This window comes from Scardinius erythrophthalmus (assembly GCF_964197995.2).
Source record: "Scardinius erythrophthalmus genome assembly, chromosome: 2".
NCBI lineage: Eukaryota > Metazoa > Chordata > Actinopteri > Cypriniformes > Leuciscidae > Scardinius > Scardinius erythrophthalmus.
In genome coordinates this window covers 55,700,655-55,714,119 of record NC_138222.1, presented here as the reverse complement: position 1 = coordinate 55,714,119, position 13,465 = coordinate 55,700,655, and the positions used below count along the sequence as shown (strand labels likewise).

General features: G+C 40.3%; 1 protein-coding gene across 2 annotated transcripts; it reads right to left on the bottom strand.

Moving 5' to 3' along the window:
* Positions 1–428: 428 nt before the first annotated feature.
* bcl6b (BCL6B transcription repressor) lies at positions 429–10,549 on the bottom strand. Of its 2 annotated transcripts, none has more exons than XM_081350328.1 (12): positions 10,451–10,549; positions 9,771–9,826; positions 9,258–9,468; positions 8,031–8,264; positions 5,394–5,540; positions 5,087–5,282; positions 4,697–4,917; positions 4,504–4,607; positions 4,258–4,398; positions 3,754–3,884; positions 3,530–3,667; positions 429–2,320 (listed from the first exon to the last, which is right to left on the bottom strand). In XM_081350328.1, the coding sequence occupies exons 3-12, from the start codon at positions 9,458–9,460 to the stop codon at positions 2,171–2,173; spliced, it is 1,665 nt and encodes a 554-aa protein (XP_081206454.1). In that variant the 5' UTR covers positions 9,461–9,468; positions 9,771–9,826; positions 10,451–10,549; the 3' UTR covers positions 429–2,170. The 2 variants fall into 2 exon arrangements, with proteins under 2 accessions (XP_081206454.1, XP_081206455.1); XM_081350329.1 differs by having other exon boundaries at positions 4,697–4,914.
* Positions 10,550–13,465: the final 2,916 nt, after the last annotated feature.

The window sequence follows — 13,465 nt, the reverse complement described above, 5'->3', positions numbered from 1 at the left end:
TTTTTAGAAGAACTAGCCTCACCCTTTAAGTGGTAAAACTTCCAAACACAACTACACATATTGACGGACAGGTAGTGTGTGTGTGTGTGTGTGGCCGGTTTTTGTTTAAGGCCGGAAACAGGTGCCAGTCGCTCCATTGTTCGTATTTCAGCAGCACCCGTAGAGAAGCTGAGGCACTTTAGGGTGAGTCGAGGGGTAGCAGTCGTGAGCTAATCGAAGGAAGGAAGGACTAAGAGGTGAATTCTTTGTTCTTCTAGGCTCCAAGAATCAGACAGGCATTGGCAAGCTAGATTTGAACTTGTAGTGAAACATTTGTATATGCTGCTTACTAAGTTAACTGCTTTATAATTGTGAGACTCTCCCACTGTTCATGTGATTGTGAAGAGGCAGGATTGCATGAGAACAGCAGACACACACACAATAACAAGAAATTAATTTAACTTTAATTTATATAAAATAGGTCTTGTCTTTGTCCAGCAAAAGAGCGCAATACAATTTTGTTGATATCATTATCCTCATCATCATCATCATCATCACTCTTCTTTACATGTATATTAGTTTGACTGGTGAGTCCTCAACCTGCTTGGACTCTTGGAAACTATAATACATCATTAAAATCTTGAAATGGCCTCTAAAAAAACACAAGTATCATTAAAAAAAGATACATTAAGAGTCTAATCAAGTTTTCTTCTTGTTACTTAAACACAAATAGGCTCCAGGCCTTTTAAATTAGTACATTACAATACTAAATAACTGGTAAATATTAAGCAACTAAGAGGTTATATTTGAGTTTGACATTCTGGTGATTGGACCAGAATGGATTCATTAACAGATAAGAACACTATTTGGGCAGAACAATTAATAAAGAAATAATAATAAATAAACAGATATTAAAATGACAGCATATTGATTAATACAAAAATCATAAGTCATTTTTCTCTTCTTTCTCAAACATGCTTAATTCCTTAATTGCACTTCTGTTCTTCTCTATCCGTCTTCCCTTCATAATCTTTCCTACAATCTTGCAGAATTCCACTTATCCACTAATTTTTACCTTCATTCAGCTCTTACATCTCCAATCTGAACTCCTAATAAACATCTTCACACTCTGCCACAAACCATCTTTAAATCACAACAGCAAATATAATCTTACATATCCTTCCATAATGTAGGCTACTGAAGCAATTTCAATTCACCTGATTCATTTTACTGTCTTAGGGCTCGTTTCACACCAAGGACGATAACTACTTTAACGATATAGATAAGATAAAGACATAGTTCTAAAAATTGTTCTAAATAAAGAATAGCAGAGTTCACACCACAGCTATAACGATAACAACAGAGTAACATGAAGTCGATAAGCGATAAAAACATTGACAGCCAATCAGAATCCATCCTGCTTTCAGAGCTCGAGCATTTAAAGCGACAGACGACAAAACTGGTTTGAACGCTTATATATGTTTCGTTATAGTTATCTCTTTATAGTTATTGCTCTTGGTGTGAATAAACCTTTAATCCCTATTCGGATGGCAGTTGTTTCTCATGGGTATGTCTGGAAAAATCAGTGATAAAGCTTGAGCATTTAAATGGTTTAAATGGTTTTCTGTCTTGTGTTTTATCTTTCCAAATTATGTTTTTTTTTTGTTTTGTTTTGTTTTTTACCAATGTGGAAATTAGCAGGAAAAAAAAATGTTAACACAACTTCTTATTTACATAAGGTTAACATTTGACCTGGCTGGATACTTTGCCGACTAGTAAAATGATTAGTCATGCTAATACACAATTAATTTAGTGTTCCCCTCTGAGAAACAGTTACAATCTGAACAGGGCTACACACTTGCTTTTAGACAATGATATGCACCATTTCTCCTGGCAACATGACGACAAAATACTAGTTGCAAAATATGATTAAATAGCATGAGGAAGAGAAAGTATGCATAGCAAAGCAAAATAAATAATAATATTTTAACAAATAATAAAGGTAACAGTCAGCACATCTAGTGCAGGAGTGCTGCATTCTTGGAAGACTACATTCATTGGTATATTCTAGTCAAGCTGTCCTCGAATGCAGCACTCCACCTCTTTAAACTCTTTACAATACTGGTTCGTAGATCCATCAATCTTCAGAGTGAGCATTTAGCTACGGTGCCTGCGATGTTGACCGTGTCCCTCAGCCAGCTTGCAGCAGGGTGGGTCCGGGTTGGTACGGGTCGGTCAGAACCTTGTAGCGGATCTTGGTGTTGGTGATCGCGCCGTGCTTCTGTCTCAGATGGAGCCTCAGCTGGCTCTTATGACGGAAGTGCAGGTGACATTTCTCACACTGGAAGAACAGATTAGAGACGAGAGTGAGATTTCAGCATACCTTAATTTAAAGTTGTAGTTCATAAATGTAAAAAAAAAAAAAAAACATATTATACCAAAGTATATTATACCATATTATAATGAAGTTAAACCAACTTGTTTCTCGCTAATTTTGGGATGCTGAATCCAAAAGTAGTATTTGTTTTGCTCGAGCACGTCACACGTCACACATTCTCAAAAAATATGATATGCATTTCATAGCATTTTTTGCTTTGACAATCATTTCGGTGAAGAAGTCTTTGAATTATCCCTTAATCACCAAGGGCCAGTTGCATAAACATAGCCATTGTGTTAAGACTGTGTCTTAAGAACTAGTAACTAACTAGCAGTTAGTCAGGGGGAATCAGTCTTACTTTTCGAGACCAATCTCGATGTATGAATTATGCCTAATACTCAATTTCAAGGTTAGAATTATGGACAGTGAGAGATGTTGTCTGCTAAATCTGTGGGAGTTTTACACAACATCCAAAAAGCGAGATAAAATTACAGATTTTGAGGGGAAAAAAGCTTATTTATTTTGAAAATGTTTTTCCACTCTTTCGCAGAATGTAAGTTAAAGTCATCATGAAATCAAAATTAACAATCCTTGTTTTTTTATGGAACAATGCAGTATACATTTGCCTTCGTTCATGTGCCCTCGTAATCTTTAATCAGAATATCTTCCCCTCTCACTTGCAGCAACATCTCTTCTCTGATGACGTGTTTACTGGCGTGAGGGCGGGGCAACCTGTCACTCACATGAGATCGACCAATAGCAAACCACAACCATCCAATCAATTGCCAAAGCACAAAATCAAGTCCCACCCTACATTTTTTCTTGTTCGAGAAGCCGTTTCACGTCAAAATAGAGAAGAAAAAACTATATATATATATATATATATATATATATATATATATATATATAACATTGAACAAATCTTTAGTCTTATTTTGTGAAGAAAAAAAACTACATAATGGAAAGTTTTTATTCATAATTTTGAACGCAGCATCATCAAATTAGATTATATTAGGCCTTTATATTATATTAAGATGCAGGGCTGTGTTTTAAATATGTATATGTATATATATATATATATATATATATATATATATATATATATATATATATATATATATATATATATATATATGTAAAGATATTAAAATGTATATGTTGAAATATACTGACGCTGTACGGCTTCTCTCCAGTGTGGATGCGCAGGTGGCTCTTCAGCGTCTGCAGGTGTCGGAAACGCGTTCCACAGGTGTTACATGGGTACGGCTTCTCTCCGGTGTGGATCAGAACATGAGCGCGCAGGTGAGCGACCTACAACACACATCATGCATTTTTCAAGAATATCCTTTTAAATGCTCAAAAATAAGAATGATACATGCAATCCTGCGCAGATGTACCTGGACAAATCTGGCGCCGCATGTGTCGCAGCGGTAGGGCTTTTCTCCCGAGTGGATGCGGGAATGAGTCTTCAAATTCGCGGGCCGGTTGAACTGCGCCCCACACACATTACAGCGGTAGGGCTTGTCTCCTGGAGTCAGCGAGAGCATAAGAGAGATATAAGGAATGAGATACAAGTCAGTAATAATATTAACTTTATTTATATAGTGCATACATAAATACATAAAACAATTAACTAACAGATAATCTAAAAAAATAAGTTCCACAAGCATAAGTTGTACACTGTAAAAATTATTTTCATGTTTTATTACAACTTTTTTTCTTTTGTCAAATCAACCTAGATAATTAATGTGGTTCAGGTAATATAATATTTCGAATTTCTGTTGATTAAACCAAATTTTGAATTTCGATGAACTTAAAATTTTAAGGCAACCAGGTAACTAACTTTTTTAAGTTAAACCAACAATATTTTTTTTACAGTCAGCATTAGTCAACCGCCTCACCTGAGCAGGAAGGCTTTGTGTTTGTGCCTTGATTTCCAGTGTAACTGAGCTGTGCAGAGAGGTTCTCAAACTTGATTGGATGTTGGCCCAATAAAGGATTCTGATTGGCTATTTGGGTGCAGACATAAGGACTGCAGAGACCTTTTTAAAAGGAAGAGGATGAAAAATAAGATAAGATTGTTTATTTTTGTTTATTGATTGTTTAAGCACAGCTATTCATAGTAAAGTTAAGAGATGCTCACTGACCATTATCCTCACTGATCGAAAGGGAAAGGGGTTGCAAACAACGGTCCACAACATGATGGGGATATTTTTGCTGTGACATATTGTATGGAAAATGCAAAGTTTTCCTAGAAGAAATAAAACAATGGTCAATACATTTTTAATCATTTACATCAGAAGTTCTTTAATCAGTTAAGTCAAAAGAGACTAAACACACCTATTATTCATTCCAGGCTCCTCCCCTGTCCAAATGTTATTTGCTGTTTTAGGATCTTCCATCCTATCACTGACAAAGGGGGCGTGGCTTTGTGCTTGACGCTCTTCTCCAGGCCCCTCCTCCTTTATAGGCGTGGCACACAGAGGGTTGAGGACAATATACTTATACTTCTTCCAGTTGCAGGCCTTTGGATCAGGAGTTGGTTTAGATTCAGATCTCTTCTGTAAGGATGAAACATTACAATTACGCAACGTTCACACAGCAACAGAATACAGTTGTCAGCCCTCCTTTATACAGTTACATTCACACACACAGTTACCGAACAATCCACATGAATTTTCAATAATAAAAAATAATATGCACAGATAAATCATTCATAAACATGCACACCTTTAGTTGAGGAGAGAGACTGCAGCCGCTGGACTCAGCAGGAGAGTTGGGCTGCCCGCTGGATTGGGAAGGACTGTCTGGGGATGGTGTGGAGGGGGTTGGAGGTGACGATTCCTCTAATTTTAGGGTCTGAGACTTGGGGATAGCAATCAGGCCAGTTCCTGGATCCAGCGAGGCAAAGCTCTCACCTGGAATCCTGTAGATATACAGTTAACCTTTTGATAACCCTTTTTGAGACGGGATATTGTGGAAGTGTCAAATGCATTCAAACACATAATATTATACATTCCCTGTATAAGCCTTTTACCTGGCTCTGTCTGGGATGGGATCTCCTGCCTCAGCATCGGGCCTGGAGGGGGAGGAGAAGATGGTGGGATGAGCAGGTGGTGATCTTCCACCGAGAGGCGCTCTGGAGGCTGGCTCCATCAAAGAGGGACTCACAGTGATCCTTTCACTGCAGAGAAAACAACAAACTTTTGGTCTATTTATGCATCATGAAAGTGAGATGGGAAGAAAAAATATGTTTCAAAACTTAACAAAAACTATTGCGTTCCCCTGAGAAACGTTGCATTCTCTCGCAAAAACGATTGCGTTCCCCTGAGAAACGTTGCATTCTCTCGCAAAAAAGATTGCGTTCCCCTGAGAAACTTTGCGTTCCCTTGCAAAAACGATTGCGTTCCCCTGAGAAACTTTGCGTTCCCTTGCAAAAACGATTGGGTTCCCCTGAGAAACTTTACGTTCCCCTGAGAAACTTTACGTTCCCTTGCAAAAACGATTGCGTTCCCCTGAGAAACTTTGCGTTCCCTTGCAAAAACGATTGGGTTCCCCTGAGAAACTTTACATTCCCTTGCAAAAACGATTGCGTTCCCCTGAGAAACTTTCCGTTCCCTTGCAAAAACGATTGGGTTCCCCTGAGAAACTTTGCGTTCCCTTGCAAAAACGATTGGGTTCCCCTGAGAAACTTTGCGTTCTCTTGCAAAAACGATTGGGTTCCCCTGAGAAACTTTGCGTTCCCTTGCTTTGCGTTCCCTTGCAAAAACGATTGGGTTCCCCTGAGAAACTTTACGTTCCCTTGCAAAAACGATTGGGTTCCCCCCCTGAGAAACTTTACGTTCCCTTGCAAAAACGATTGCGTTCCCCTGAGAAACTTTGCGTTCCCTTGCAAAAACGATTGGGTTCCCCTGAGAAACTTTACGTTCCCCTGAGAAACTTTACGTTCCCTTGCAAAAACGATTGCGTTCCCCTGAGAAACTTTGCGTTCCCTTGCAAAAACGATTGGGTTCCCCTGAGAAACTTTACATTCCCTTGCAAAAACGATTGCGTTCCCCTGAGAAACTTTCCGTTCCCTTGCAAAAACGATTGGGTTCCCCTGAGAAACTTTGCGTTCCCTTGCAAAAACGATTGGGTTCCCCTGAGAAACTTTGCGTTCCCTTGCAAAAACGATTGGGTTCCCCTGAGAAACTTTACGTTCCCTTGCAAAAACGATTGGGTTCCCCCCCTGAGAAACTTTACGTTCCCTTGCAAAAACGATTGCGTTCCCCTGAGAAACTTTACGTTCCCTCGCAAAAACGATTGCGTTCCCCTGAGAAACTTTGCATTCCCTTGCAAAAACGATTGCGTTCCCCTGAGAAACTTTGCGTTCTCTTGCAAAAACGATTGCGTTCCCCTGAGAAACTTTGCGTTCTCTTGCAAAAACGATTGGGTTCCCCTGAGAAACTTTGCATTCCCTTGCAAAAACGATTGCGTTCCCCTGAGAAACTTTGCGTTCTCTTGCAAAAACGATTGGGTTCCCCTGAGAAACTTTGCATTCCCTTGCAAAAACGATTGCGTTCCCCTGAGAAACTTTGCGTTCTCTTGCAAAAACGATTGGGTTCCCCTGAGAAACTTTGCGTTCCCTTGCTTTGCGTTCCCTTGCAAAAACGATTGGGTTCCCCTGAGAAACTTTGCGTTCTCTTGCAAAAACGATTGCGTTCCCCTGAGAAACTTTGCATTCCCTTGCAAAAACGATTGGATTCCCCTGAGAAACTTTACATTCCCTTGCAAAAACGATTGGATTCCCCTGAGAAACTTTGCGTTCTCTTGCAAAAACGATTGGGTTCCCCTGAGAAACTTTACGTTCCCTTGCAAAAACGATTGCGTTCCCCTGAGAAACTTTGCGTTCTCTTGCAAAAACGATTGGGTTCCCCTGAGAAACTTTGCATTCCCTTGCAAAAACGATTGGATTCCCCTGAGAAACTTTACATTCCCTTGCAAAAACGATTGGATTCCCCTGAGAAACTTTGCGTTCTCTTGCAAAAACGATTGCGTTCCCCTGAGAAACTTTGCGTTCTCTTGCAAAAACGATTGGATTCCCCTGAGAAACTTTGCATTCCCTTGCAAAAACGATTGCGTTCCCCTGAGAAACTTTGCGTTCTCTTGCAAAAACGATTGGGTTCCCCTGAGAAACTTTACGTTCCCTTGCAAAAACGATTGGGTTCCCCTGAGAAACTTTGCGTTCCCTTGCAAAAACGATTGCGTTCCCCTGAGAAACTTTGCGTTCCCTTGCAAAAACGATTGCGTTCCCCCGAGAAACTTTACGTTCCCTTGCAAAAACTATTGCGTTCCCCTGAGAAACTTCGCGTTCTCTTGCAAAAACTATTGTGTTCCTCAAAGAAATTCTTAGTGTGACAAACATTTTAATAATCTAAAGAACCTTTATCCACTCCAAAGAACTTTTTGCGCAATGTAAAGGTTCCATGGATGTTAAAGGTTCTTCATGGAACCATAAATGCCAATAAAGAACCTTAAGTTGTTGCATCATATTGTTGGTTATTTGCATAAAGTTAAGCTCTGTTTAAATTTGTAGCATAATATTCACCAGAAATCTTTGCGTCGTTTTTTTCACAGCGAATCGCTGTCAGTGTTCTGTGTGCGCTACCTTCTCTGCTTTGGTGTTCAGTCTCACCTGTGCTGGATAAATGCTCGGCAGGTGTCTGCGACATGCTCCATCTGCAGGTAGGAGGCAGCGGCGAGCACTCCAGAGACTGTGCGGGGCGTGAGAGGGAGGCAGGAGGTGTACATGAAGTCCAGCAGCAGAGACACGCTACCTGAGTCCAGGCCCTCCGGCAGGGCAAGAGAGAACACCCGCTCACCGCAGGCACCGGCCGCTCGACGAGAGAACAGACTGTAGAAGAATCCACTGTGGAAAAACAGATGTGTAAGAAAAAGTATCGAAAGTGGGATAAAAACACTTTCAACTTACTGCAAACTCTGACAAACGTGGAAGCCCATTTCCACTCAAATCATGCTTTTGTAACTTATATTTATGATATGACATAAAAAATCTAAATTATGAGACACTAAATCATAATTATTATGACATTTTATCTCATAATCCCATTCAGTCAAAATTATAACAAAATCATAATGGAAAAGGTTCCATGGACTTTCTCTGCTTTGTGTTCAGTCCCAAAATCATAATTTTGTCATAATTATGACGCGGCAAACAACAAAATTATGATTTAAAAGTCATAATCATGACATAAAAATGTGAGATTATGACAAAAAGTCGAAATTCTAGCTTTACAGTCATAAAAAAGCCATATTTTAGACTTTATTGATCATTTTTAATATATAATTTCAACTTTTTATCTCAATTATTAGATAAAAAGTCAAAACCATGACTGTCATAATTATGACCATTTCAGAATTAAGATGTTTTGTCATAATTTCACATTTTTATGTCATAATTTTGGCATTTATGTCATAATTTCGAATTTCTATCCCAAGTATGAGAAAAAGTTAAAATTATAACTGTAATAATTTCTAATGTTTGTCATAATTTCAACATTTTAATCTTATAATTGTGACTTAATTTGTCAATAACAACGTTTTATGTCATAATTTCGACATTCTGTGGCGGATGTGGCCTTCCATACAAAAGCGTATCTGCTTACAATAGTACAATAGTACAATAGTACAATAGTACAATAGCTACTTGTGAAACAAAAGCAGAGTGTGTGCCGCGGGGCTGAATATGATCTCATGCAGGACAGGAGTGAGCTAACTGTCTACAGAAGAAGAAAAAACAGCAAATCTTGGCACAAACAGGAAAAATGGCGGAGGTGGGCAGGAAAGAGGGAGAGAGGGAGGGAGGGAGAAAGTGAATGATCTGGCACTCCCTGATGCCGACCTGCATGCGATGAGCACGGCGCAGTGCGCGCGCAGCGTGGCGGAGCCCACGAGCAGCGTGGCGTCGGTGAGGATGTCGCGATGCCGCAGCTCGTTTAAGTTCAGCAGCACGTCGTTGGAGTGGCGGGTGAACTCCTTAATGTAGCCTTTCTTCACCTCCATCACATGCGCGGAGGGGCTTCCGTGTTCCTCTTCCATCTGCATTTATTTTGCTATTTGATAAAGAATATTGTAAACATATTATTTTCTAATAATTAAGCTCTGCAGATAATCTTTTTGCATTATATTCAAGCAAAAAAATGATTGAAATAATTTAAATATGTAGGCTATTGATATTCATAAAGGCTTTAATATATATATATATATATATATGTGTGTGTGTGTGTGTGTGTGTGTGTGTGTGTGTGTGTGTGTGTGTGTGTGTGTGTGTGTGTGTCTACTTATTTGAATTATGGTCCTGTGAAGCTTTACAGTAATCATAAAATATGTTTAGTAAACATAAGAATATTTTTACCTGGCAAAATGAGATTCAGAAGCATCTATTTGGGGAGGCCAGCTCCCTACTCGTACCTGCCATCAAAAAACAAATCATTGTAACACACATGCACCAAGTTTAATAACAAGTAAAAAAGTAAACATCTTTCTTTCTTTAAAAAAAAAAAACACATGCATTTCATTTTATGAACCACTTTACTGATACATCATTCTGCAAAACCATAAAATATCATGCACAATAAAAAATGTGATGCACTGACTATTGCATTATTAGCAGTGGCAATATTTAATTAGCAAATCAGCAAAACTTTATCAAATTTAATTATTATAAAATTACTAAACTCCAGACAGCCTTTTAAAAGTTAAACACATCATAATAATTCAGTTAAACACATCATAATAATTCAGAGTAAAAAAATAATAATAACTGCAGGATTTGAGGACAGTGAAAAAATGACCACGTTATCATTCATTCATTAGTATTTTGCCTCAACCCCTAAAACCTCCTTAGTTGTGCATGAGGATGCAAAGGGATTTTCACCACATTTTGCAGGTGGTTTGAACATCAAAAAGTATAATCCAAAGCATCACATTTTTGAAAAACTAAGTAAAACTTTGAATTCATGTACAAAATATTTGTCTGCAAGAAACATCTATCCAATATAGATATGCATTAAAAAGACTGAATTGAGAACTCACCCCGACCAGCAGGGACGAGAACACACACCGCCCTGTTCTTACAGCTCCTCTCTTCTGATCCCAGTTTCACACTCACGGTCTAGACTCTCTCACTCAAACGTGTCTCTGGAAAACTGACCGGTCTGACCTAAGAGAGACTATCCTTTATAACGCAGTGCAGGAAGTCTCATTCAGTCAGGGTGTTTATTTCCTGTGTTCGTTGAGCTGCCTTTTCACACTGCTCCCAGGTCAGTTTTGTGGCGTTTCTTATAATGACTGAATGCGGGATCTCGATGGTCTCTGATCAGGGTGGGAAAACCCCATCCCGAATCCTCTTCTCCACCTTCCTTATTCTGCCCACGCGCTGGAAGCTCAGCGGGAAAAGGCTCCAGGCCCCCGTGTGTCAGTATTTATAGTTGTGTATTAGAGCCCTTTTGTGTCTAATGATGACAGGAAAATGGGTAGAGTGCTTTTTGATGCATGGTGCGTGTGTTTTGTAAATGTTTGTATGGATGTGAAGAATCCAGGGAATGCTGGTTTGTGTGTGTGAGAGTGTGTCGTTGCGTGGGCTTGTGCACATTGTCAACGGGTCAGAAGTCCTGTCAACACTGTCCAGGAGTTCAGCAAACCAAAGCAAACTCGCACGACCCGGTGTCTGTGCAGGACGAGGGAAGTTGTCTCAGAGGAAGTTTGCGCAAATACATCAACTTCGTTCTTATGGTTTGACATACAAGCTTAAGTCCAGTGACAATGCAAACATAAAATCAGATTAGGACTGTGCAAATAACGCTGTAATATGTTATTTTAAGTGAACGTGAAAAAACGTAATACCATAGTCTCAGCTAAATTTCTAATATATATGCATTAAAAAGGGTTGCAGGGAGTCTACGAAACCCCTGAAGGTGTCCTGTGGTGTCTGACACCAAGACATTAGCAGCTGATCCTTCAAGTCCTGTAGGTTGCGAGAGGATCAAACTTGTTGGTCCAGCACATCTCACAGATGCTCAGTTGGATTGAGATCTGGAGAGTTTGGAGGCCGAGCAACACCTTGAACTCCTCATCATGTTCCTCAAACCATTCCTGAACAATGTGTGCCGAGTGTCAGGTGCTTTATCCTTCTGAAAGTGCCACTTCCACCAGGGAACACCAGTGTCATGAAGGGATGTGTCTGATCTGCAACAATGTGAAGGTTTGTGGCACGTGTCAAATTTGCGTCCATGAATGGCCGAATCCAGGGTTTCCCAGATCATCACACTCCCTCCAGCGGCTTGTCGTCGTCCCACAGTGATCCTGGTGCCGTCACTTCCCCAGGTTAACTGCGCACACGTACATGACCATCCATGTTATGTCAAAGTTTCAATGCATGTGTGTGTAGGCGTTTTTGGACGGTGGACCATCATAGACACTCAGATTGGTCAGAGGCTACACATCTCCATTCGCAGAAGAGTGTGATATACTGTGTGTTGTGACATATTTCTCCTATGACCATCATTAAAATGTTGTACGACTTTGTGTACATACATACACATTCACATGTCTCTTCAACGCACAATTTGAGGCATCATTCATGTCCATTACACTAGAATTGCAGGATGAGTATTGCACCAAAGTCAATCAACTGACTTTTTAAGGGGTTAGTTGTGGCCTAATGGTTAGAGAATCAGACTTCCCAGACAGCAACATAGTGTCCGGCCCAGATCCGGCCCACATCTGTTACGCATTGGAATCCACATGTACCAGATGTGGCCCGGATCTGGGCCGACACTATGTTCCTGTCTGGGTTTTAACCCAAAAGTTGCGATTCTCGATTCTCAATACCGTCAGGAACCGACTGAGGTGCCCTTGAGCAAGACACCTAACCCCCAATCGCTCCCCAGGCGCCACAACATAATGGCTGCCCACTGCTCCGTGTGTGTGTGTCCATGGTTTGCAGTCTGTTTGTGTGTGTTCACTACTCACTGCTCCTAAAGTGTGTGCACTAACTTGGATGGGTTAAATGCAGAGGACACATTCAGAGTATGGGTGTTACTATATACTTCACATGCCCCTTTCATTTCACTTTCTTTCCAATCTAAGTAGGACATCTCAAGTGAGTCTGGAAGTTAACTTCCTATCAGTAATTTTGTGTGGACTGATTTAACCAGATTGCACAGTAAACATGGCCTAAACAAAGTGCACAACCTTTGTTCAGACCAAAGATAAGCAACTCAGCGAATGCAGCCAGGTCAGCAAGTGCGGCCAAATTAGGCCTCACCTGCCTCTCTCAAGGGTTGCCGGAAACCTCTGTCTGGCTTCCTGTGACAGGAGTGTGTGTGTGTGTGTGTGTGTGTGCTTTGGGAAGCTTGTTATGGGCAATGAGCGGAAGGAAATAGGAGAGTTTAAAAAAAAAGTGATATGGGTGATATCCCTCTCTCACGACCGAAAAACAAGGGACACCTAGAGAAATGCAGCCCGCAGATGTGCAGGAACTGTGGGACACCCCCTCGCTCCACAACCTGCCCCCCCCCCCCCCCCCCTTAAGGCTTCCTGTGAGACACACACAATTACACACACACACACACAGGGATGAAACGCCTGCGCAGGACATCCGTCAATAAAGCAGGCAGGAGAATGAGACAGGGGATATGGGGGCTCATGTAGGTCTCTAATAGCTTAAAAACAAGCGGAAAGTTACCTCACCTTCTTCACTCACGGTTTGTGGAGAGTTTGGAGGGAAAACTTACCAATGGCCACAAAGACACAGACAATTAAGTCTGTATGAAATTCTGTTCCTTAAATATGCTTCATGTTTCTTCAGTTCATTGTTTACTCTTTTATCATCCACCAGGCGATGATTGCTTGGTTGCATGGTCAGGATTTTTTTCTTTATTGCTGTCAGCTCATTTTTAAATGGTGCATACTAATTTTCACTTTTTCAATTTGCAAGCGTGCATTTACTCATCTTTTGGACAAAAAGAAGATTCAACATTCCTCAAAATGAATAAAATCAGTGAAATGCAGAACCAGATATGCAAACCTCCAATAACTAAATATGTT